Source organism: Colobus angolensis, unplaced genomic scaffold, assembly GCF_000951035.1.
Source record: "Colobus angolensis palliatus isolate OR3802 unplaced genomic scaffold, Cang.pa_1.0 Scaffold379, whole genome shotgun sequence".
NCBI classification, from domain to species: Eukaryota; Metazoa; Chordata; class Mammalia; order Primates; family Cercopithecidae; genus Colobus; species Colobus angolensis.
The window spans coordinates 645268-670262 of record NW_012117143.1 but is presented as its reverse complement, the minus strand read 5'-3'; the positions used below and the strand labels follow the sequence as shown (position 1 = coordinate 670262).

Sequence of the window (24995 nt, the reverse complement as noted above, 5' to 3'; positions counted from 1 at the left end):
GCGGGTGGTCACGAGCCTAGGCTCACGGAGGTCTTTAGAGACCTCTGGTTCCTCTTTGTAGAATGAGGGCGACATTGGGTGGGTCAGCAAGTCTCTCACTTCATTCGCTCGACTTCCACATTGGCAACTTTGTGATGCATCATGTACTTTTTATTCATCTTGAAATGACCCAATTTATATAAATGTTTCTTTTTAAAAAACCGTAATGTAACTACTTTCAATGGAAAATGGACACTTACCTTACATGGAAGGAAAGTAAAAACAGAAACAAAAACTAGATAAAGTGATTAAATTGTGGGGAGACCGCGTGTCTGCCAGGGGTCTGAGCCTGCGGCTGCTCTCTTTGTCAAAAAGGAAGCTTGACAAGTGCTGGAGAGGGATGAAGACACTCCATAGGAAACAGACACTCCCCATGTCACAGACAAGCAGAGCAACAGAGAAATGTAAGGGGGAATCCCCTCTGATCACATGTGTCAAATTATTTAAAGCCACACCTGAAATCACTGACATCTGAAATCACATGCCTTGTATATTCCCAGCAGTGCTGCCACACACTTCGGCCTGACTGCTGAGATCTGTCTCCAGTTCTGATACTCTGCAAATTCACAGACAGGGTGGAGTAGGGCCTTCTCACATGATCTATGAGGACAGCTCCCCTACTTGAAAAACAATGTTTTTTTTCCTGCTAAAATAATTGTTTTCAATCTTTATTCCACCAAAATGATACTTTTTGTTATATCAAATTTTGTTGAGCTGGGCACTGTGTCTCATGCTTCAAATCTCAGCAACATGGGAGGCTGAGGCAGGAGGATCACTTGAGGCCAGGAGTTTGAGACCAGCCTGGGCAACATAGCAAGAAACTATATCTTAATTTTTTTTTTTTTTTTTGAGATGGAGTCTCCTTCTGTCACCCAGGATGGAGTGCAGTGGCGCAATCTCGGCTCACTGCAAGCTCCGCCTCCCAGATTCACGCCATTCTCCTGCCTCAGCCTCCCGAGTAGCTGGGATTACAGGCACCTGCCACCACGCCTGGCTAATATTTTGTATTTTTAGTAGAGACAGGGTTTCACCATGTTGGCCAGGATGGTCTCCATCTCCTGACCTTGTGATCCACCCATCTCGGCCTCCCAAAGTGCTGGGATTACAGGTGTGAGCCACCACGCCCAGCCTCTTAAATTTTTTTTTTTTAATTAGTTGGGCATGGTGGCGCATGCCTGTAGTCCTAGCTACTTGGGAGGCTGAGGTGGGAGGATCACTTGAGGCCAGGAGTTTGAGACCAGCCTGGGCAACATAGCAAGAAACTATATCTTAATTTTTTTTTTTTTTTTTTGAGATGGAGTCTCCTTCTGTCACCCAGGATGGAGTGCAGTGGCGCAATCTCGGCTCACTGCAAGCTCCGCCTCCCAGATTCACGCCATTCTCCTGCCTCAGCCTCCTGAGTAGCTGGGACTACAGGTGCCCGCCACCTCGCCCGGCTAGTTTTTTGTATTTTTAGTAGAGACGGGGTTTCACCGTGTTAGCCAGGATGGTCTTGAACTCCTGACCTCATGATCCACCCGTCTCGGCCTCCCAAAGTGCTGGGATTACAGGCTTGAGCCACCGCGCCCGGCCATTTAAGTTTCTACATTTAAATTACACACAGATACATAACACACAACCACTTAGCACAGAGCTGGTGATCAGCAGAGACAGTTCGAGTTGACATAATTTTAGGCAAAAGGCAAGAAACTTAGTATTGCTGCTGGTGAGTATGTATTATGCCATTTAAGGAACTGAACAAAGTTTGCTTGTTTTCCAATGACTACTACCTTTTTTTGAGACCTTAGCTTAAGAAGTAAGCGGAGATCACGCCACTGCACTCCAGCCTGGGCGACAGAGTGAGACTCCATCTCCAAAAAAGAAAGAACAGCCACCACTCTGACCACAGCTCCAGGAGAGAGGATTAGGAGGTGTGTGGTGTGCTGGGTGGTGGGTGGATGATGTACATGTTTATACTTCCAACACCAATTTCCAGGGAATGTCAAGGACAGCCAAGTTTCATTTATTTGTGCACATATGGGCATGAGCAAGAATGTTCTAAACAATGTAACGATTTCCAGCATCGATTACAGAATTTCCTCTGATCATTTGATGAATTTAAACTTCAGTTTAAGCTGGACTTTTAAAACTCCCCTTCTGCTTCCCGATGAACCAGCATAATTCCTAAAATTACACCCAAACAAGTCTGTCTTGATACATTGGGGTTTGTTTGCCTTTAGAAAAATTTAGAATCTAGTATGGGCAAGGTGGCTGGAACGAGGTTTGGGATGGCACAAATATTTGTGCTTAATTTTGTGTGGACCACTGATACAAAATGATTCTCACTTCATTTTTAGAGTTTCCATAATTGTAGCAATTATCTCTGAAACATTTTTGTCCACACTTATTTGGATAAAGTTTTCTGGAGCTGCTGGGGGCTCTAGAGTCTCGAACTGGGACTGCAGTAATTCAGGGGGCATAAAATGTCCCTTTCTTTTGAGTAAGCGTCCAGAGATGACCTCAAACGACCCACTCAGATGGACCACCAGGAGCTGCATCTCAGCCCGCTTTGCTTCCTTTCCCGACTCCTCGCACTTCAGAGCTGCACCATCTTTTCCTTGTGTTAATATGTCTCTGTACATTTTCTTTAGGGCTGAACAGGCTAGAACCACATGCTGTCCCGAGGCTACATCTCTGTTTAAAAAAAGAAAAAAAAAAAAAACAGGGAGGTTAAAGAATGAAGACATTTAAAAATAACCTCTGTCAATTCTAGGTGCAGGACTCTGCCACCTGCCAGTGGAAGGCATTAGAAAGTGGTGGTTAAGCATCAGGCAGTACTAACTGAGTTAAAGATCTTCTGCTAGTAGTGAACAATCCTGGGCGAAGGGATTTACCTCTCTGATTGTCAGTTCGTCATCTGTTAAATGGGGCTACCTAGGGTACTTGCCCGTAGAGCTGTCATAAGGCAAACATTGTTTGAGATCTCTGATACACAGATGTGCTCAGGAAGTGTTTGTTCTGCTTTGATGGATGCCAGACGTTGCTCCATCTCAGTGTGTGGAGACAGGGCTGCTGGCGCGCCCCTGTGCTATGCAAACAGCTAAGCTCAGGTGCTCTGCAGGATGTTCAGGGATCTGCATTGTACAACTGGCTTCTCCCTATTCCTGCTCCATAGTGTCTGGGGAATTGCCAGGTGCAGAGCTGGAGAAAGCGGGAGAGAAGGGAGCATCAGCCTCTCTGTGAGCAAGGTGAGTAGAATATGAGAGGTTTCTAGGGACGCACTAAGGGAAAAACTTGAGCCAGAAACAGAGGCAGTGCGACACAGCACCAGTAAGGGGAAACCAGTGCGGCCAGAGACCGCTCGGCTGCTGAGTGTGGGAGGCAGTCATCCTGGGGTCAGGACAGGACTCTGGAGTTAAGAGGTGGTGCATACATTCTGACTTGGGGCTGGCTTAAGGATTCAGTATAAAGTTCTCTTCAGAATGAAAGTTCTGAAGGAAGGGGCCTCCCTTGCGTGTTTTTTTTTTTTTTTTTTTCAGCCAGTACATGGCTAGCAAACATAAAAATGAAGCCATACTCCTTTTTATGACTATAAAATGACAGTACTGTAAAATAGACTCTCATGAGTGCATTATGTTAGAGACCCAGGTAGGCAAAAATTTTCAAACCTTGAAACCCTGAACCGTAAACCCCTAAATCAAAACTCAGCCCATGCAGAGACAGGGCTGCGAGCCATGTCAATGGGTGTGAAAAAAGCAAACTGAATTTTTGTTCATTTAAGTATATTCTAACTTCATATGGCCCAGACGGTTTTAGATGGATAAAATATGACTTCACCTTAGAAAGGAAGATCTGTAACCCACTCCCGGCCTTTTCCTTATCCTTCTCCATGTCCTGACCAGGACACCACTGGGGTCAGACCCACAGATGGGTGGTGTGGGGGGCACCCTGTTTGCTCAGGGGCATGCTGCAGAGCTGGGCAAGATGGACTCTAGTCCTGGCAGCTAATTACCTGTTCACTCACAAATGACCTCAGGCCTTCCTGGTAGTCAAAGCTTGAAGTAAAGGGAGGAAAAATTGATGACTCAGATAGGCAATAGCAATAACAGAAGTGGCACCAGTGGACATTTTTTGAGCACTTACTATGTATTAGGTACTGTTCTACTGCCCACTCACCAACTCACTTACTTCTTACAATAATCTGTGGGTAGGAACTATATTAATTCCCATTTTACTAATGAAGAAACTGACTTATGGAAACCAAGTGGCTGATCAAGACTGCTAGCTAGTAACTGTGGAGCTGTCTAGAAGGTTTGTCTCCAGAGCCCGACGAAACTCCATGCTGCCTGTGGCTGGCTGAAATCGTTGTGGTTACTTGATAGAAGTGTAGTCAGTTTTTAGAATCCTTTACCATCAGTCAGTTGTGATTTCAGGAGTGCATTTTTCTTTTCCTGTCTTTTCTGAGGGTTTTCTTTACTTGCTGGCTGTGGCTTATGCCAAGGCCCAGTGGTCTCTTACCTTAGTAAAATGTCATGCAAGTTACAGAGCCATGGAATCCGGTCCTGAAAAAAACAAAACAAAACAAAACCAAAAACCCAGACACAACGTGACTTCTCCAGGTATTGTTTGTTTGTAGAGAAACATAGTTATATCGTGTTCACAAATGTTAAGGTCCAGCGAAAGCTCAGTGGTGTGAGAAGCCAAGGCTGAGGGGCCAGCCCCTGGGCAGAAACATTTTCTTTTGACTGGTGTCAGTGGCTCTTTTCATAATAATAAAAATTGCCCTAAAGTACCAGTATGTATCTCCCCATCTTAATCTCCCCATTTTACATATGTCCTCCCTGGTTCTGATATGTTTACAAATCTTTTATTGTACTGCATGTATTCTTCAGGTATCTCTGATCTCAAATGCAGAGAGATAGACACATAAACCCTTATGTCAGCTGTCCCCTGGTCCTATTCTTCAAACCCTCCAAAGGACAAAATTCCCTTCAGATAAAATTATTCTAAGAAATTTATATTTTTGCCAAAGAGAAGACAGAGGAAATTTACGTAGCACATGCTACAGTGTTTCACAAAGAAATCTTCCTGAGACAAGTAAATTCTCTACTCCTTCCTGCTGCAAATCCTGATTATTGGCCATAATGCATTGGAAAACAAAACAGAAAAACCTTTCTATTATTGAAAATTTTAAACACACTGAAAAGCAGACAAAACAGTACAAAGCAAACCTCTATATACCAATACCCAGCTTCAGAAATTGTCTTTTGAGACGGAGTTTCGCTCTTGTTGCCCAGGCTGGAGTGCAGTGGCGCGATCTCGGCTCACTGCAACCTCTGCCTCCTGAGTTCAAGCAATTCTCCTGCCTCAGCCACCTGAGTAGCTGGGATTACAGGCATGTGCCACCATGCCTGGCTAATTAATTTTGTAGTTTTAGTAGAGATGGGGTTTCTCCATGTTGGTCAGGCTGGTCTCGAACTCCTGACCTCAGGTGATCCACCCGTCTCGGCCTCCCAAAGTTTTGGGATTACAGGCGTGAGCTACCATGCCCAGCTGTCTTCAGCTATTTTCAACCCACGATTAGTCTTGTTGTACGTATGGCCCCAACCACATCCCACATCCCAAATAATCCCATCCTAGATGATTTTGAAGCTGATTCCAGAAACATGATGTGTTTTTTAAAGTCCTTGCTTTTAGGCATTTGATTATTACCATTTTATTTAGAATTTTTGATTTTATATACTTGAGATGGGCCTATATTTTAAAAATATGGACCATATTAAATGTCAGTATCAGGGCTTTACTAGCTTTATAAAATGAGTAGGATAGTTTTCCCTTTTGTTCTGTTCTTTCAAACAGCTTGTATATAATATATAATGTTTGATAAAACTCATCTGAAAAACCCCCTAGGCCTGGGGCCTTTTTTGAGGGGAGATCTTTGATTATAGATTCAGTTTCTTTAATGGGCACTGTATTGTATTCAGGTTTTCTATTCTTGATTCACTTTTGGTAGCTGCAACATTTATGATGCAGGAAAAGACCACACTTAGACAGCTGAGCCACCCTCCCTGCCTGCCCTTCCCATCTCTTACTGCATCCTCTTACTTGGCTAAAGAATAAGGAACTTGGTGGAAGCCAGGCGGCCACACAGCAGGAGCAGATTCAGCTCATTTCAGCCCAGCTTCCAGGCCTCCAGAACCTTGAACACAGTTCATATCTGTAGGTTACACTCGCTGTACAATGTAGTTACTTTTTATCACCTTTATCATTACTTCAAAGGAGTAACATAAACAATCCATGCCCTTACTGTAAATTATAAAGCTCTCTGGATCTTCTGCTTCTTAAGCCAAATGCAGCACCAGAATGGTCACATTTTCACTGGGGAAAAAGCAGGTGTCCCTAAGCAGTGTCTGCCACTAGATCACTGCCATCCAACCCCATTTTCCCCACAGTATTGATATTTTTCATTGAAATTATCCAATTTTGTCTAAGTCTTCAAATTTACTGGCATCAGGTTTTCCACATCCCTCTTTTTGTTATTCATCTCAATTGTGCTTCTTTCTTCTTGATCGGTCTCACTAGAGATCTATTTTCTTTTGTCAAACAACTAGCTTTTGCTCATAGTTTACTTTTTTTCATGACATAGCCCTCAGAAGATCCTGAGAACATGTGCCCTGTTTGTTTTCACTAGCATTCATTTCTATTATTTCCTGCATTTATTTTTTTCTACTTGAACTGAACAACTAGCTCATTACTTTTCATTCTTGTCATTTCCCAAAAATGCACTTAGAGGCTAGTTTCCCTCTAAGTAATGTAACTGCATCCCACAAATTTTAATTGATAGTACTTTTGTTGTATATTACTTAATATTCTATAATTTCCATTATGATTTTTAACTTATAAATTATTTATATGAATGTTAATTTTTAAAAATTTTTGCTTATTTTTAGAGTTCCCAACCATTTTGGTGATGTGTGTGCATTTTTATTATTGATTTTACAGTTCATTATAGTAAAAAATGTGAGTGGTATGATAATGATTCTTTGAAATTTGTGGCAATATTCTTTGTGGTTTAGTACATGTCAATGTTTGTAAATGTCCCACATGAACTTGAAAAGAATATTATTTTTCATTAATGCCTATGTCAGGCTTGATGCATTTATTCAAATCTTCTATATTCTTACTAATAATTTCTTTTGTCTCCTTCATATATCAATTTTTCAAGGTATTTAAAATTCTTCCATTAGACTGAGAAGTTGACAGTCCACCCTTCTGTCTTTGTTGTATGTTAGAAAATATCTTTGTGCTTACTTGTGAATCAGATTTTGTTAGTTGGTGAAGAATTCTTGGTTGACTGTTTTCAATAGTTTGAATAATTATTTCATTTTATTTGGGCCTTTGTTGAGAAGTCTCTTTTTTTTTTTTTTTTTGAGATGGAGTCTCGCTCTGTCGCTGGGGCTGGAGTGCAGTGGCCGGATCTCAGCTCATTGCAAGCTCCGCCTCCCGGGTTCACGCCATTCTCCTGCCTCAGCCTCCCGAGTAGCTGGGACTACAGGCGCCCGCCACCTCGCCTGGCTAGTTTTTTGTATTTTTTTAGTAGAGACGGGGTTTCACCATGTTAGCCAGGATAGTCTCGATCTCCTGACCTTGTGATCCGCCCATCTCGGCCTCCCAAAGTGCTGGGATTACAGGCTTGAGCCACCGCGCCCGGCCAAGACGTCTCTTTTGGTGTATTAGGCAATCCTTTAGAAAATATATCTTATCTCTGGTAGCTTTAGGTAGGCAAAAGCCTCTTTGTCTTTGAGTATTACTCAGCATTACTCTTGTCCTGCTCAGGACTTATTTTGCATATTCAGTGTGAGTACTCATACCCTGGAAAGATGTTATTACCTATTTGAATATTGCCTTTCTCCTATTCTATTTACTTGGGTTCCTTTTAGCTATATGGGAAGTTTGACATTTTATCATACACATCTATTCATTTTTCTTGAGTATTTTCTGTTTAGCTCTCTTCTTCATCCTGGGTAATATGCTGCAATCTGCTTTTCTTCTAATTCACTAGTTCTCTCTTGAGCTGTATCTAGTTTATTGTTTAATCCATCTGTTGATTATTTTTTATTTCTAATATTTTTATTTCATTCTTTTTCAAATTTTCCTGTTCTTGTCTTCCATTTGATTCTATTATGTCTAGTTCTTGGAGTGCAACATCTTACAATTACTGTTTTTGCTGATTCTCTCTCATAGTGGTCCATTTTCCCAGCAGTTTATAGTTTTTGATTGTAGTTTCATCTTCAGCAAAAGATTTTTTTTTTCCTTTGTGGGAGTCCTAAGTTTTGGAAACACTTTCACAGGCAGTTTCATCAATTCTAGAACAGTTTTATGTCAGTTTATAAGCTTGGTGCCTCTTTGTCATATAATGTGAATTGGGGTGTAGCAGGGGCTCAGGTTTCTCGAGGATCATTGTTTTTTCCCACCTGTGGCCCAGGGAGGCAGCTAGATTTTTTGCTCCTTTTGAGTTCAGTGGGTGGCAATATTTTTAATCCTCATTCAAAGACAGCCCTTATATAAGGACTTTATATTCTACTACTTGATATCAATGTTAACAACAACAACAAGACTTTATGTAAGATACTCAGGTCCAGTTCCATGCTTCATACAGGCTTACAATCTTATCTCCCATCTCTACAGGGTCATCAAAACCTCAGCCTCCTGCCCTCCTGGCTTTTACATAGTCCAAAAATGCGGGGGAGTGGGTTATTCTGGTTTAGTTCGGCCTTGCCACACTTTGATTTTGGCACATGAGATGTTCTCGTTTTGCTTTGGACTTTGGCAATTTTTATTTTCCTTTGATCTTTTCCATGAGGAGCCTTTTAAGCTCTCCAGCTCGGTAACCACCTTTAGCTCCTGTGTGTCTCCTCTGGGCTCAGGACATTTCTTATTCAGAGTAATTTAATCTTCAGTAAGTGCAAGGTCATTCTACCAAGGCTATCACTTTGTGCTCAGCAAGTCAAAAACCCTCTAGTTATCTGGATCCACCCTTCATAGAAGGAAGAGGAGAATTAGAAATAATATTTCTTTTTCTTCATATCAAATAAAAGATTAATTTAATTTAATTTAATTTAATTTTTTTGAGACGGAGTCTTGCTGTGTCGCCCAGGCTGGAGTGCAGTGGCGCGATCTCGGCTCACTGCAAGCTCCGCCTCCCGGGTTCACGCCATTCTCCCGCCTCAGCCTCCGAGTAGCTGGGACTACAGGCGCCCGCCACCACGCCCGGCTAGTTTTTTGTATTTTTAGTAGAGACGGGGTTTCACCGTGTTAGCCAGGATTGATCTCCTGACCTCGTGATCCACCTGCCTCGGCCTCCCAAAGTGCTGGGATTACAGGCTTGAGCCACCGCACCCGGCCAAAAGATTAATTTTAAAGCATTGTGTGCTAATGTAGGATTGAGGGTCCTGTAAGTTTACTAAACATAGAACTCTAAGACTTTACTTCCATGCATACACTATTTAACCAGAGATCACTTAGGAGTTCAAATGTAATAGCTACAAAAATCACAAAATGTACAGATCAAATGATGATAGTCACACAATTTACACAAAGTATAATCTAAATGTCAATAACTACATAATTAACATAAATCAATACTCAAATCACAACAGTTACTGTCATGTATGTACTTAAGAGCTGAAATTTACTTAACAAATGAAACATCTGTTTATGTTAGCACTTGTTTGGGGGGTGTATTTAGTGGAACAAGTGTGGTTTTTTGTAAACGCAGTAACAAGATGATGAGGCTTACCAGCTCCATATTTGCAGACCACATGGTCAAGTTTTATAAATGTCCCACATATACTTGAAAATAATATGTGTTATTTACTTTTCATTAATGCCTATGTCAGATTTGATGCGTTTATTCAAATCTTCTACATCCTTACTCATAATTTCTTTTGTCTGCTTGATGTATAAATTTTCAAGAAAGGTTTTTGAAATTCCTCCATTAGACTGAGAAGTTGACAGTCTGCCCTTCTGTCTTTGTGTCAGAAAATGTCTTTGTTTTGTGCTTAATAAAGCAAAAACTAAAGTTATTAACGTTAGAATATATGAGGAGACTTTATGTGCTCTTGGAGAAGAGTATAGATATTTAATGCTTATTATTGGCAAGGTTTTCTAGGACATCCTACTAAAAAACTAGATGTTCTGGACACTCTGTGAAGAGAAAAAAAGTTGGACAGTCTACATTTATATTTATGCAACTTGAAACCACCATTGCAATTCAGTGTTTTCTGAGCTTATGGTGGGGAATGGGGAAGAACGCTGTCAAGGATTATAGACTACAGGGATAATTAGCTGGACTGACTGAGCTCTGCAGTATTTTTTGATGGAAAATTGCCCCTGGGGAGAAGCTGCCCCTTCAAGCACAAATTTGGATTTCCACTTTCCTTTATCCATTTGTAAGTGCTTACTGTGTGTGTAGGGAGACCCAGCCACTGTTCTGGGTGCTTTTGGTCCAATACCCTAGACATGATCACTCTAAGTTTGACTAATTCCTAAGGTACCATTTGAACTCATCTTTCTAAATTCCTTTCTTTCTCTTATTCCCCTTGTAATTAGCCAGGCTTTTCTACCACATTTATGGGCTAATGAAGATGAAAAAGACAATACTGCTATACATCAGCTTTTTTTTTTTTTTTTTAAATAACCTTCTTGTATATATTTTCTAAAACAGCTCCTCTGACAGACAGTTGTAATGAAAGAAGGCACTGGGTCTTGAAGCCTCCCACATTAGCAGGAGGTTCTACTTCCCACTCTGGGATTCAGTCTTATAAAAACGTGGCACATATTGGCCCACAGGAAGGGAAACAGTAGCCACATACTTGACAAAAAGGTAGAATAAGCATTTAGGGGACTGATTTCTAACCCCGGAGTATGTTTTACATGAAAATGGAGGCATCTGCCTTCAAATCATAGAAATTATGTCAAGTTATATAAAGCTATGAGTCAAAGGATTTATCTTCTTAGAGAAAATGAGGGCCACAGTGAGGTGCTTTCCTAAGGACTTGGAAAAGAAGGAAATACGATTGTTCTCTAAGCGTTAAATTTAAAGATCAACAGTTAAAAGGAAGGGGCAGAGATGTGTAAGGTCATGTGAAGGAGTTAGAGTGACTCCCAGGCTATCAAGGCATCACTGTGATTCAACTTAATATTTTCACATACCTAGAGGAAGCATGTCTGTCCCAGACAGGCTGGGCAGGCAGGAAGGCCAGAGCAGGGCACTGTAGATTGAAATGTGAAGCACTGTCCAGCGGACATGGAGCCTTGGCCACTGGCCTGTGAACATCATATTCTCATTAGCAAGCCTTTTCCTACTAATGCATGGTCTCGCATCACCAGATTCTTTGGTCTTAACTCTCCCATGTTCACTAAGAAACCTCTGATTGTATGTTGACTTCCGAAAATGTGGGTACTAATGTGATTGTTACAGGCCATGTAACGGTAGTATTTCTTTTGGTACATGATATCAACTGGCATTTTGGTTTATGCAGGAACTTGTAAACCTGATTAGTAGGGGTCTCATGTGAGAGAGGAATCCATATTCAATGTGTTGACAATATCAAGGGGGCTGGGCCTGCAAGACAGAGAGCCAGCCCTGAAGTCCCAGTTGGGTAGTCGACCAGCCTTTTCCAAGGTGTTCCCCTTGTCACTGTAGAAGTCTCTGGGTGGGACTTTAAGACTTTATTTAAGACTAGTGCTGTGGGCTGCGGATCTCCATTCAGCAAGAAGAATGCTTTAGAAGAGGAAGTGATTGGAAATTTCTTAGGGCTGAATGCTAATTTACATGATCACATATCTACTTAGAGTTAAGGGGCAATTCGAACTATGGATTAGGACCAACTCAGAGATGAAATACACAGAACAAAAATAATTTTTTTTTGGCATGAGTAAATGTTCATAATGAGTTTGGGGTGAACCAAAGAGAGAGGACAATTTGTTTAAATACCAGAATTTCTTTCTTATTAGCACAGGCACAAACTTGCATTTTGCTCTTTTGCTCAGATTATATATTCTGCCATTCCATCTGCACAAATATTTCTATTTGCTGGTGCTGTGGAAATGGAGATCAATCTGTATTATTTTATGGCTTAGGAAACAAATACACTTTTCATTAAGCTGAGTGTTGACTATCGTATTCATTATACTTTCTATGTGCCTGAAATATTTCATAAGAATGAAACAAATTAAAAATTACAGAAAACATATTTGGGTAATAAGTTTTCTATCTTGCATACAAATAAATAGAGCTTTACTTTGAATACATGTTTTTTCATTGTTTTAATAGTGCCTTAATGGATGATTTAGTCAATAATAAAGCACATTGCTTCATCTAGTCATAATAAAATTTTTCAGAATCTCAACTATGAAAGCCATAATAAATATAAAACTATTTAAACAAAAATAGGTGCTTTTAGACATCTGCCCTATCGGAATTTATGGCAGACTAGACTAATGACCATGCACTGTGTGCATCAGTCATAAAAACAATAGAGAGGGTTGGAAATAAAACAGCAGCACTTTGAACGTGATTCCTGAAATTTCCAAATAGTGACTCATAATTCAATGATTATGAAGTTTCCTTGGAGGCTCCCATGAAGCTACAAGGAGAAAGGTTTTCCCAAAACAGTGCCAGTGTGGAAATTCAAGTTCTAGTGCCTGACCTGCTTCAAGCCAGGGCACCATGCCAGTGCCGTCATGACCCTTTAAGTCAGTGCCTCAAACATCCTTAAGGCCTAACCCCTATCATGGATGCGCTTGCGGGGAACTGCCCCTCTCACTCCTGCTGTCACTCTCACCCTCTCTCTAACCCTTTTCTTTCCATTTAACCAACCTTGATTCACTGCTTGTGAATCATTTGTTTAATGGTTGGATGATCAGGGCCTTTAACACAGTAGGAAAAGTATGATCTTTGAAGTCAGAAAAACTCCCCTTGCTGTGTGGCTTTGCTCGAGTTACTTAATTTCTCTATGCCTCTCTTTGTTCATTTGTAAAGTTGGGATCGTATATAATTCATTGAGCTGCTTTGGGATTTAAATAAGAAAAGGAATAAATTATTTTTTGGTTGATTTAACAGTTGAAATAAACAGTACTTATTTCCAACTCTGAATTTTTGAGAGTTTAAATTCACGAATTTCGTAGGCACTGGGCCTTAATTCCACAAACACTAAATGTTAATACATGCAAAGCACCATACTGAGTGAGCACTGGGGATAAATACGAATGGTGTGGTTCCTATCCTCAAAGGGAAGATGCAAATGAGTAAACAATCTATTAAGTTACTTGAAGGGCAGTGATGAGGGCTGTAGGAGATATACTAAGAAGGGCTATGATAACACAGCAGGAGGACAGGCCTTTTTTTTTTTTTGAAATAGAGTCTCGCTCTGTCACCCAGGCTGGAGTGCAGTGGTGTGATCTCGGCTCACTGCAAGCTCCACCTCCTAGGTTCACGCTATTCTCCCACCTCAGCCTCCCGAGTAGCTGGGACTACAGGTGCCCACCACTATGCCCGGCTAATTTTGTTTTTGTACTTTTAGTAGAGACGGGATTTCACTGTGTTAGCCAGGATGGTCTTGAACTCCTGACCTCGTGATCTGCCCGCCTCGGCCTCCCAAAGTGCTGGGATTACAGGCATGAGCCACTGCGCTCGGAGGACAGGCCAATCTTGATCAGGCCTTGGAAACAGTAGGCCTTGGAAAGAGTAAATCTTGAAGGATAAAGAGAATTTCAAGACCTTGACTGGCCTGCTAAGGAGTGTGGACCTTATTGTAAGGGTGCTAGGAAGGACCTAGACACATGAGCTCCAAATTTTATGTTCATAATGAAGAAAGGGGGCAATTGAGATCTCTCTACAGTGAAGAAATTGGAACAAGAAGGAGATATTAGAGCAAATTCACTAAGCTCTGCGCCTTCCAAACAGTTACTGTGGACAATATAATAAATTATGAAAATCAAACACACACACACAAGTCTTAGGGGAAAGAGAGGAGACAATCCAAATTAGCATCTCTGCCTGTGGCTCTGATGTTCAAGGTTTTCACACTCCAGATCAAGCTTGTACAACCCGCAGCCCACAAGCCCTACTGCGGCTTTGAATGTGGCCCAACATCCCAACATACATTCGTAAACTTTCTTAAAACATGATGAGATTTTTTTTGTGATTTTTTTTTTTTTTTTTTGCTCATCAGCTATCGTTAGTGTATTTTACATATGGCCCAAGACAATTCTTCTTCCAATGTGGCCCAGGGAAGCCAAACAACTGGACACCCCTGCTCTAGACAGTCCCTACATGCAAGGATGGGGAAGGCAGTGCGCTCCCGACTCCCAGCCCAGTGCTCGGAGGTGAGCACAATGAATGCTCCAAGAAGGGTTAAATCAGAATGTCCTGAGGCTAGAGAAAGCTGTCTTGGCCTATGGAAACATCTCGAGAAATTAAGTGTCTTTTGGAAGGGAATGATGGGTAGAGAACAGATAATGGTAGAATATGGGTGGAGAGAGACGGAAGGAAGGTGGGGAGTGGGAATGGCGGGGAGATGGGCGTGTTTTACCTGACGCAAAAGTATATAGAATGTTATATACTGGCCGCCCTCCAAAAAGAAAGAATAATAATTCCAAAATTCAATTCATAGATATTTTTGGAAGATGAGACCAGGGGTGATATAGTTTATGAAAATTTTTTTTAGTACTTTCCAAATTTTCTATACAGGGCAAATATTACAATTATAATCAGGAGATTTTTTTTCAGGATTTTTTTTTTTCTTTTCCAAAAAACCCCTCTTTTTAAAATAGACTTTGAAGTTGAAGTCTACTCAGTTGTCACTGCAGGCTCAGATAGGACACTGAGGGCCGGGCGCCTAGGGGAGACTCGCTGACTAGTAGTTTTGAAATTCTTTATTATTAATATCATGATAATGCTAATAATTTATCACAGCTTGAGTAGACTGTTTCTAGACTGGCACTGTCCAACACAGCTTTCTGCAATGATGTTCTATAGCTGTGCTGTCCAATAAGGTAGCCACTAGCCACTCAAGGCTACTGAGCTTTTGAAATGTGGCTGGTGTAACCCAAGGACTAGATTTTACATTTCATCTCATTAATTTGCATATATTTTTTCCAGACAGGGTCTCACTCTGTTCCTCCAGGCTGGAGTGCAGTGGTGCAATGACAGCTCACTGTTCCCTCCAACTCCTGAGCTGAGGCCATCCTCCCACCTCAGTCTCCCCAGTAGCTGGGACTACAGGCATGCACCACTGGCTATTTTTTTTTTATTTTTGTAGAGACAGGGACTTGCTATGTTGCCCAGGCTGGTCTCAAGCTCCTGGCCTTCAGCCTCTGCCTTCCAGAGTGCTGGGATTATAGGCTTGAGCCACTGAGCCTGGCCTAATTAATTTACATTTAAATAGCCTGAGGGAGCCCTTAACATGTTCCACTCAGACTGCAGCTCTGAGCCTTCTGAACACAAAACTCTCCCTACATCCTCGCTAGATTCTTTCTCAAGGGAGAACCAGGGCCTCTGCCTTGGACATGAACATGCTTTGATCCATCCACAGGGGGCTTTCCTCAGCTCTGTAGCATGGGAGCAGTATGGGGAGGGTGGGGACCGGTTACCACAGCAACCAGGAGCTGTGTTGGTGCCAGCACAGCTGTGACCCATATCTTCAGTCTTAGACTCATTGGATTCTTATCAAGAATGAAAATCATCTGTCATTCTACCTCTTAAGAATGTAAACCATCTGTCGTTCTACCTCCTCCTCTCTCTATTTTGCTTATCTCTAAGGTCTGGCTAGCTTGTAGTTTTTTTTCTGAAAAAATTTAGTAAGTAACTTGTGTTTCTTCCAGTAATCTTTTCTCCTGTACATAAATTTCTCTTCTGAATTCTACCCCCAAATCCATACAGTCCACTTAACAAGCATCACTTGTGAAGAAGAGGAAGACTATAGAAATTCCATTTTAAAATCTATCAATTTTGGTTGCTTTGTTATTTAACTTACCTTTTATTTGCAGTCACCAAACAGAAACCTAAAATAACACTGGCACAGTCACATTTTATACACTCCCTTAGAAATGGTTTATGTTATTGGCGTGTATATATGATTTATGTTGTGTGTGTATGGTTAGTAATAATAATTTTAAAACATGATATTTGTTGAATGCTATAGGCACTTTTCTGTGTATATTTTTTGTGTTATCTCATTTAATACTCCCAAGAAGCCAATCAAATAGATCCTGTTAACATTCCTACCTCACAGGAGAAAAACGGGGCACTAAGCCCTTTGTCAAGGTCATACAAGCCTGGTGGTGGAACTAGGTTGCCTATGTTTATTATCTCTAGTTTAGTATCAACATGATTACTACTCTCTTTTATTACTGCTCTGTTATACTATTATTACTCTCTTTTATAGTTCTGTTGCCCTATCTTCTAAAATCAAATGTTGCAAACCTGTGATGATTCAAGGCCTGAACCTCTACAAACTCAAGCTGCACCCCCAATAACAAAGAGAATTGCACTCTTGGGGTGCTCTAGAATAGACCTAATAATGGTTTAATGGCTCAAGGCACAAAAAAGAAAAGATAGTGAGCTAGGGAAAGGACACCTGGGGGTGAGCCCAGCCCCACTGAAAGTGAAAACAACAGTGTTGGTCTGTGGCCAGTTCCATTCGTTCTTGCTCTTTGGACACCCTTAGTGCGTGGCCCCAGCCTTTGACCTGCCCTCATCTCTCCTGAGTTACGGCCAGTTATGCCAGTGAGGACAGTTTGTAACTCTGGTGTGAGACACTCTAGGGAATGGCCTTACAGCCTGCACACAGGAGAGTGCTGTTCATCCATTCATTCACTCGAAAACATGCCACAACTATTTTCTGATGTTTACTATGCGTCAGGCCCGGGGGGTACAATGGTTAACAGGAACAACCACAGTCCCTGCCCTTTTAGGGGTAAAGTCTAGTTGCAGAGACAAACATTAATCAAATTCTCAGACCGTCAGTTGTTGAGCTGCCACAGGGACAAGCGCAACAGTGAAATGGCACCATGAGAGTCCATCATGGAGGTTTCACTTCCCTGTGGAAGTGGCATGGGTGCTGAGATCAAAGGATGAGAAAGGCTAGCTCAGGGAAGAAGGGAACAGGGATACAAAGGCCCCACGGGAGAAGTGTTTCAGTGGGAGGGACTGGAAGAGGCCAGGGTGCTCCCGTGGAGATGGCGGGGGGCTGCATGGTTTCTAAAGAGGCTGGAGCCATGTGGAGGCCATGCCACGCATGCTTAGCAGTGTAGGTGTTTGGTCTTGATCCTGAGGTTAGTGGGAAGCCTCTACCGGGTCATAGGCATGACCAGATTTGAGTTTTCAACGATCACTCTGGCTTTGGGGTGAATGCCAGAGTACGGTGATGGTGGCAGGCTGCCAGCACCTGGGAAGAGATGAGGACTTCCCCATGTATGAGGCACAGGGAGCCTCTGCCCTCTCAGGAATTACATTCTGCAGGTTAAAATCCCACAACAAGGTGTTTTGGCAGAACCTGTTCAGAGGGTGGCAGTGTTCCTGGGGCCGAGTTCAGACAGTTGTTCAGGACTGGAGCTAACATATGTAGAGGGTCTACTGGGCACCTGGCTCTTTGAAGCCCCTGTACAGTGACCTTAGGACTCAGGAACTCTACTGCACCAAGTGCTGTAGAGATCTCATCCTGTCACCCAGGTGGAACACGTGTGATGGACACAGACAGCAACTGTTACCTGGTCATTGAGCGGTATCCCTTTTCCCATCTTCTTTCGATTTTCCTCCGGGTGATAGTCATCAGCATCATAGAATTTCCATCCCAGCTTTAAGAACAAAGTGAAAGGGTGTATGTGGCAGGCAGATGGGCCAATGTGACAGTCATTGTGGGGTTACTAACAGGCAGGTGTAGAAACAATACCACCTGCCTGGTTCCCATCAACCCCAAGGACAACCCCCAGGAGGGAAGCACCTTGTCATACCATTTCACAACCCCCACGACTGGGGATGCCACAGTCTCCTTTAATTCATTTCCTTTTTTTTTTTTTTTTGTGAGAAGAGTCTCACTCTGTCACCAGCCTGGAGTGCAGTGGCTCAATCTCGGCTCACTGCAACCTCCGCCTCCTGGGTTCAAGTGATTCTCCTGCTTCAGCCTCCCGAGTAGCTGGGACTACAGGCACGCACCACCATGCCCGGCTAATTTTTGTATTTTCAGTAGAGACGGGGTTTCACTGTGTTGGCCAGGATGGCCTTGATCTCCTGACCTCGTGATCCGCCCACCTCGGCCTCCCAAAGTGCTGGGATTACAGGCCTGAGCCACTGCACCCTGCCTATTCATCGCTATTTGTAATCACCAAGGAGAAAAATGAAATTGCTCCAATGGGGTTCAAAGCCATGTGGAAGTGTCCGTACAAAGCAGAAAAAAGAGATGCAAGGAGACCAGAACACAATGGGACACACACTCGGAAGGCATTAGGACAGGTTACTAACCTCAGAGGCCAGCAGGGCGCCCACGGTGGATCTGTGGAGAGGACACAGATGTTCCCATTACTGCCCCGCCCAACGTGTGGAGCTTCCTTCTGCGCAAGGATGTCTGGGAAAGGGATGGCTGCCCTAGCAGGAATTTAAACACCAATCACGGTGTAATCCTAAAGCAGTGATGCCCGTGACCCTGGAGTCTGGAGATTGGCCTTAGCTGATCCCCGCGAATGTCAATCAAGAAATAATTAGTTAACACTATTTTTTCTCAAAAGGCAATATATAAGATCTCATTAAACCCAAGATTTTTCTTCAATAATCAGTTTTTGGTCCCTGTTATATAATTTTGTGTGTATGGGGGGATGTTGAATTCATAAAGTAATAAAATTCTGTTGAGAATATTGAGTGGAGGGGTCTGATGGAGGATTTAATCTCTAGCAGCACCCATGTAAAGTTCAGGGCACTCATAAAAGCATAAAAACATTTCTGGAGTTTAAAAGAGACACACTCCTAAAATAAAGGACATGGGTCAGTATCTCACGGATCACTGGCACTTGTTAAGACGGAGTTAAACGTTCTCTGTGCAGAGCATTTGGTAACTATCTGTTCATACTCTACCAGGCGGCATGTGCTAGTGAAAGGGGCTCAGGACTCGGGACTGGAGATGGGGCCACAGTTGCCTTCTGCCACTAAATGACTGAGTGCTCCCAGCCAAGTCACCTGTTCCTTTAAACCTGAGTTTTCTCACCTGTAAAACAAGGGATCTGAGCCACACAATATATCCATCCACCTACATTTCATTTGTTTATTACAAATGAAATTTGTAATACACCTACCCAGGATGTAATGGTAAGCTCACTGAGACATGGCCTTAGCCATCCTAAACAGTCTAGTACCACAGGGTAGGGGCGGAGGCCAGCGGACAATGACCCATAAAATGCTTTCTTGCTTTCAATGTTTAAAGTGTTGCCCAAATGCCAATTATTTAAGCACCATCTTCACAATTTTTTACTTATCCCCATACTGTTTTATCATGTCCTCTTAAGTTTTGCGTATCACATTTTGATGTTTTTATTTAATTGCTTCACTTTTAAAAATTAAGTAAGTGTGTTAAAGAAGGAAACTTTCTTTCATTCCCTTACACAAGAAGCTGTCATCACTTGCCTTGAACAGAAGGCACCTGAAAAGCTGTATGTAATGAAAACAGAACAATGTGATTAAATTCTAGCTGGACACTGTTGCCTAACAAAGGTCCTCTTTCTTTCACCAAAAAGCCATCAGAGAGGTGTTAGACACACTTGTACCAAACTGAGATCTGCTCCTTGATGTAACCAAAGGATTGCGATAGCGGTGAAACCTTTCCCATTATGTTCATTCTATTGAAGGCTGCTCAGCGAGACATGCAGCCTATAGATGAACAGACCATCTCAGCCAATCTCCACAGGTGGTGAAGCCAGAAGTATGCATAGCAGAAATCACACTTAAGACCAAGTTAGGTTGGGCGCGGTGGCTAACGCCTATAATCCCAGCACTTTGGGAGGCTGAGGCAGGCGGACTTTGGGAGGCTGAGGTAGGCGGATCACTTGAGGCCAGGAGTTTGGGGCCAGCCCGGCCAACATAGCAAAACCCCGTTTCCACTAAAAATACAAAACTGAGCTGGGCATGGTGGCACACACCTGTAACCCCAGTTACTCCAGAGGCTGAGGCATGAGAATCGTTTGAACTCAGGAGGCAGAGGTTGCAGTGAGCTGAGCTCACACCACTGTACTCCAGCCTGAGCGACAGAGTGAGAGTCTGTCTCAAAAAACAAAACAACAACAACAAAAAGACCAAGTTAGATTAGCCATGAATGAATATGCCATCCAGTACTCATAATCTGAAAGTAGAGCTAAAGAGATGTGGGTGAAGACTGTCAGGAAGAAGATGGGAAACAAAAAACCACTGTCTGGACTCCTGAATATGCACCAAAGACCCTGGCAGAAATAAGGCACCATGCTGGGCCCCAAAATACTGATCAGACCCAGGATTACAAATCAAGATTTGGGGTCTATAGGTCTCCCAGTGAGTTGGTCTAAATCAGGAGCAAGGGACTTAAAAAGACAACACAGGCCAATGGGGGAGAAGGAAGGGATGGAGAATCAATGAGAAAGATATTCAAAAGGTCTGAGCTTGTTTCCTCAGCAAAGAGAAGGAAACCTGGAAGGAGATGTTAAGGGTGGCTTCACTAAGGCTGTGAAAATAGAAAGAAAACTAACAACACTGCCACCCACTCAAATGCCTGCCATCTTCCATCCTTTTATTCATTCATTAAGTCATCAAGTATTTAGTGAGTACCTATGAAATGCCAGGAACTGTTCTAGACACATGTATCAGTAAACAAAAAAGAAGATGATCCTCTACATTCAGGTGGGGGAAGACAGTAACAAACTGAGTACTTGAGGTCACTGTGTTTTAACAGTGTTATAAATGGAGTCTTTCTGTTTTGAGACTATTGTTCTCTTCAGTCATTAGGCTGTGACAAAGATTTTTCTAAATGTTATGGAGTATAATTTCAAAATCCTGTAGGGCTCCAATAGGGGTTCACAAAGTCACTAAAGAACTTGATGTTGCTACATCCGATGATGAATACAATCAAGTCTCAGTCTTTTTATTACTCAGCTAGTCAACAACATTGAACACATCTCCCTGATGCTGAGCCACCAGAAGGCCCCAGGGTTCAGTTCTTTTTTATCTATACACACTCCTTTGGTGATCTCAACACCTTAGGTCTTTAAGTACACCCACACAACAATGATTCCCACAGTCAGATCTAAAGTCCCCCTCCTCTGAACTTCAGACTTGGGACATCCAACCACCATCCACTTGATGACTGACTGGCTGGTAAAACTTACCATATCCCACACTGAGATTCTGAGGTTGTCTTCCAAATCTGCTCTATCTACTGATTCCCCATCGCAGTTTGTGGCAACTCCCTCCTTCCAATTTACCCAGGCCTAAATCTTTTTTTTTTTTTTGAGACGGAGTCTCGGTCTGTCGCCCAGGCTGGAGTGCAGTGGCCGATCTCAGCTCACTGCAAGCTCCGCCTCCCGGGTTCACACCATTCTCCTGCCTCAGCCTCCCGAGTAGCTGGGACTATAGGTGCCCGCCACCTCGCCCGGCTAGTTTTTTGTATTTTTTGAGTAAAGACGGGGTTTCACCGTGTTAGCCAGGATGGTCTCGATCTCCTGACCTCGTGATCCGCCCGTCTCGGCCTCCCAAAGTGCTGGAATTACAGGCTTGAGCCACCGCGCCCGGCCGGCCTAAAATCTTGAATCATCCTTGACTTCTCTCTCGTCTTCTTACACCCCACATCCAGTCCACAAACACATCTTTCTGGCTCCGCCTTCAAAATATTGCCAGCATATGACCACATCTCTTCACCTGCATTGTTTCTGACTTCATCTCCCATCATGCTTCCCCCTCACTCAGCCACAATGGCTTCCTTCCTGCTCCTTAAAGAAGTCAAGCCTTAGCCCGGCACGGTGGCTCACGCCTGTAATCCCTGCACTTTGGGAGGCCGAGACACATGGATCACCTGAGGTCAGGAGTTTGAGACCAGCCTCGCCAACATGATGAAACCCCGTCTCTACTAAAAATACAAAATATTAGCTGGGCGTGGTGGCGGACACCTATAATCACAGCTACTTAGGAGGCTGAGGCAGGGGAATCGTTTGAACTCGGGAGGCGGAGGTGGCAGTGAGCTGAGATTCCACGACTGCACTCCAGCCTGGGCAACAGGAGTGAAGCTCCATCTCAAAAAAAAAAAAAAGAAGCCAAGCCTCAGAACCTTTGCACCTGCCATTCCCTCTGCCTCTCCTGCCCTTTCCTCAGCTAGCCACATGGCGGACTCCTCCTCTTTCAGGTCTTTGCTCAAACGCCACTCCCCCAGAGGAGCCTTCCCTGACCACTCTGCCTGGCACTCTTTGTTCCGCTTACTTCAGAGCATCTCACCAATTCACACACTACATATATTCATTTACTCTGTCTCCCATACCAGAATGTAAATCCTTTCAGGGCAGGGATTTTATCTGTCCTGTTCACTATATGACAATGACATAGAGTAAGGATTGAGCTCAATAATTACTGAGTACATGAATATCACAAGCTATATATCATACGGATTAGACCCCCCTCAACTGATCCAAGACTCAGAAGGGTACATGAATTACTCAAGCCCACACAGCCAGACAGCAACAGAACCAAGACCTAGGGCTCTTCACTCCTGTTACATCACATGATGCCAATGATTTTACATTCTCCAACTGATTCAAATCATATGGCAGCTAGGGATTTGGGGGCTCCATGTTTTATTTCAATTTCAGTTCAAGATTTCTTATCTTTGTGGCTAAGAACCCTACAGCAATTTTGGAAAGCAAAACCCATCTACCTGGAGTAAGTCTTTACACCTGACTACACGGGCCACAACATGGGCCGTTCCTGATTCAGAAAATTCTAGAAGGGTCCTATAGGCCCTTGAAGGTTATAATGTTTTAGGTGATCAAGTTCTATCCTTTGTTGTCTGTGGTCGAATGCTGCAGCAGCTGTCTTTTCTGATAAAGGGCACGGTTAGACTTTGGTTTAAACAGGAAGCCAAATGTTAACTCCTCAGTCTCCAAGTTAGCATACTGGGCTACCTGTGTGGTTTCCACAATTCTCTCCTTTCTTTCCAAACCTTCAGGAGCTACCCTCCATATTAACACTGTCTCCTTCCAGGTTAAGCTGATGAAAGGAAGGAGAAAACGATTCACTTTACAAAATCGAATCAGAGAAGTCCAGGGCCTCACAGGAGGTGGCCGCTGTGTGTTCAGATGGCCAAAGGTCCGTGAGAGCCTGGGCCTTGGTTTGCGTCCTCTCGCTAGAGGCCGTGCACCCTCCCGCCTAGCCCCGACGAGGCGCCCCGAAACCGAGCCCCGCGCCGCTCGCTAGGCCTCCACCTGCGCGGCCCCGCAGCCGCCTCTTCAGGAGCGGCTTCCTCCCTAAGCATGCGGTCGCTGCAGCCTCCCTGTCTTAGAGCGGGAACCCTGGGCTCGGATACGGTCCCAGGATGGGCGCTCTCCTAGCAGGCTGGAGGGCGGGGAGAGTGCGCGGCAGCCGCGGGCCTCGGTTTCTTCATCTGCGAAGGGAAGGGTGGGGGGTCCCTACGACCCCATTTCACCGGCAGGGACGGCGACAGGCCCGGCCTCCGCTGCGCCCGCAACGTCTCTCCCGGGCGCCCCCCGCCCTCTCCCGGACCTACTTCCCCGAGCCGCTCACGCCCATCACCAGCAACGCGCCCGGCGCCGCCATGACCCGAGCCTGGCTCCTTCCCGTCGCCTTCCGGGCCCCGCCGGCCCCGGCCTTCCCGGCGCCCGAGGGGCGGAGCCGCTCCGGCCCAGGCAGGGCGAGTGAGGGCTGTGCCCCTCTGCTCTCCCCCGGTTTCCCCGCGCCCCTTTTCCATGCTTTCCGCCTCCCTTTCCCAACCTCCCCATCTCTGTCTCCTGCCCCTTCTTTTCCTCTCCCCTCCCCTCCCTCGTTCTTCTTCCCGGAAGTGAAGCGCGCGCCCGGCCTGGCACTGGCGTCTCCCTGGGCTGCCCGTAGTCGCCCAAAGCCCCGCCACCTGTCTTCCTACTGTCCTGGCCCCTCTTGGTTCCAGAAGAGCCTCACCCTGGCAGGCCGGATCCTCATCCACCCATGGAAAGCATTCATTCATTCATCTATAAAAATGTTCTTATAGAAAGAATAAACGGAAAATAAGACTCATACTTTCCCACACCAGGCAGCAATAAGCAGCACTTCCTAAAATGACACCCCTTTCCCCGCGCCCCCGCGTAGATAGATGGGTATGAATGTTTTGTAAAACTGCGATCAGGCCGTACACAGCGTTTTGTAATCTGGCCTTTTGTCACAATAATAAATGGCGGCCATCTTTTGGTGTCAAACTTAAGGTTGAGGGTTGACCATAGCAGCGTATGTCATGGCTGTGTGGCTCTGTTATTAAATCCAGCTCTTGTTGGGACCTTAAGAGGACGGAGCTCCACTTTAAAGTGCCCATTTGCTTTAAAACAATGTGTTAATTATCTGTCGTTTGAACTATTTGATTAAAAGCACTTCTAACCGCATTTGGCATCACCTCCTTTGGTCTTTTGTTAACCAAGGTCGTAGGTATTACTCTGTGTCCTAGAAAACAATAAAAGTGACATAAAAGCATTTATCTAATGAATAGTTCAATTACTCCGCACAGACTTTGTTTTTCATATACTTAGCTTGAGTAGATGAGATTTCAATCTGGATGGGGGCTGTACAGATGAAGAAACTGAGGCTTGGAGAGACAGGTCTTACAACTCAGTTATGGTCAATACTCATTTCTTGAACATCTATGCATTTAAAAGATTACCCTCTAGGCATTCTCAAGCTTGATAAGAGGAATAGATGTGTATGCAAATAC

At 43.7% G+C, this 24995-nt stretch overlaps 1 protein-coding gene across 4 annotated transcripts; it reads right to left on the bottom strand.

Moving 5' to 3' along the window:
* Positions 1-2021: 2021 nt before the first annotated feature.
* IDNK (idnK, gluconokinase homolog (E. coli)) lies at positions 2022-23976 on the bottom strand. 4 transcript variants are annotated; one of them, XM_011953963.1, is made up of 6 exons: positions 23825-23976; positions 19697-20326; positions 18545-18575; positions 17794-17880; positions 4537-4580; positions 2022-2712 (listed from the first exon to the last, which is right to left on the bottom strand). In XM_011953963.1, the coding sequence occupies exons 4-6, from the start codon at positions 17821-17823 to the stop codon at positions 2361-2363; spliced, it is 426 nt and encodes a 141-aa protein (XP_011809353.1). In that variant the 5' UTR covers positions 17824-17880; positions 18545-18575; positions 19697-20326; positions 23825-23976; the 3' UTR covers positions 2022-2360. The 4 variants fall into 4 exon arrangements, with proteins under 4 accessions (XP_011809353.1, XP_011809354.1, XP_011809350.1 ...); XM_011953964.1 differs by lacking the exon at positions 19697-20326 and having other exon boundaries at positions 18545-18749; positions 23808-23976; XM_011953960.1 differs by lacking the exon at positions 19697-20326 and having other exon boundaries at positions 23808-23970.
* Positions 23977-24995: the final 1019 nt, after the last annotated feature.

Excerpts from the sequence above, each read along its gene's own strand:
- IDNK (XM_011953960.1), bottom strand. The coding sequence starts at position 23,857 with ATGGCGGCGCCGGGCGCGTTGCTGGTGATGGGCGTGAGCGGCTCGGGG. Across the intron at positions 18,576-23,807 it reads GGCGTGAGCGGCTCGGGGAA|ATCCACCGTGGGCGCCCTGC; the intron begins GTAGGTCCGGGA and ends TCCTCTCCACAG. Across the intron at positions 17,881-18,544 it reads GCGCCCTGCTGGCCTCTGAG|CTGGGATGGAAATTCTATGA; the intron begins GTTAGTAACCTG and ends TTGTTCTTAAAG.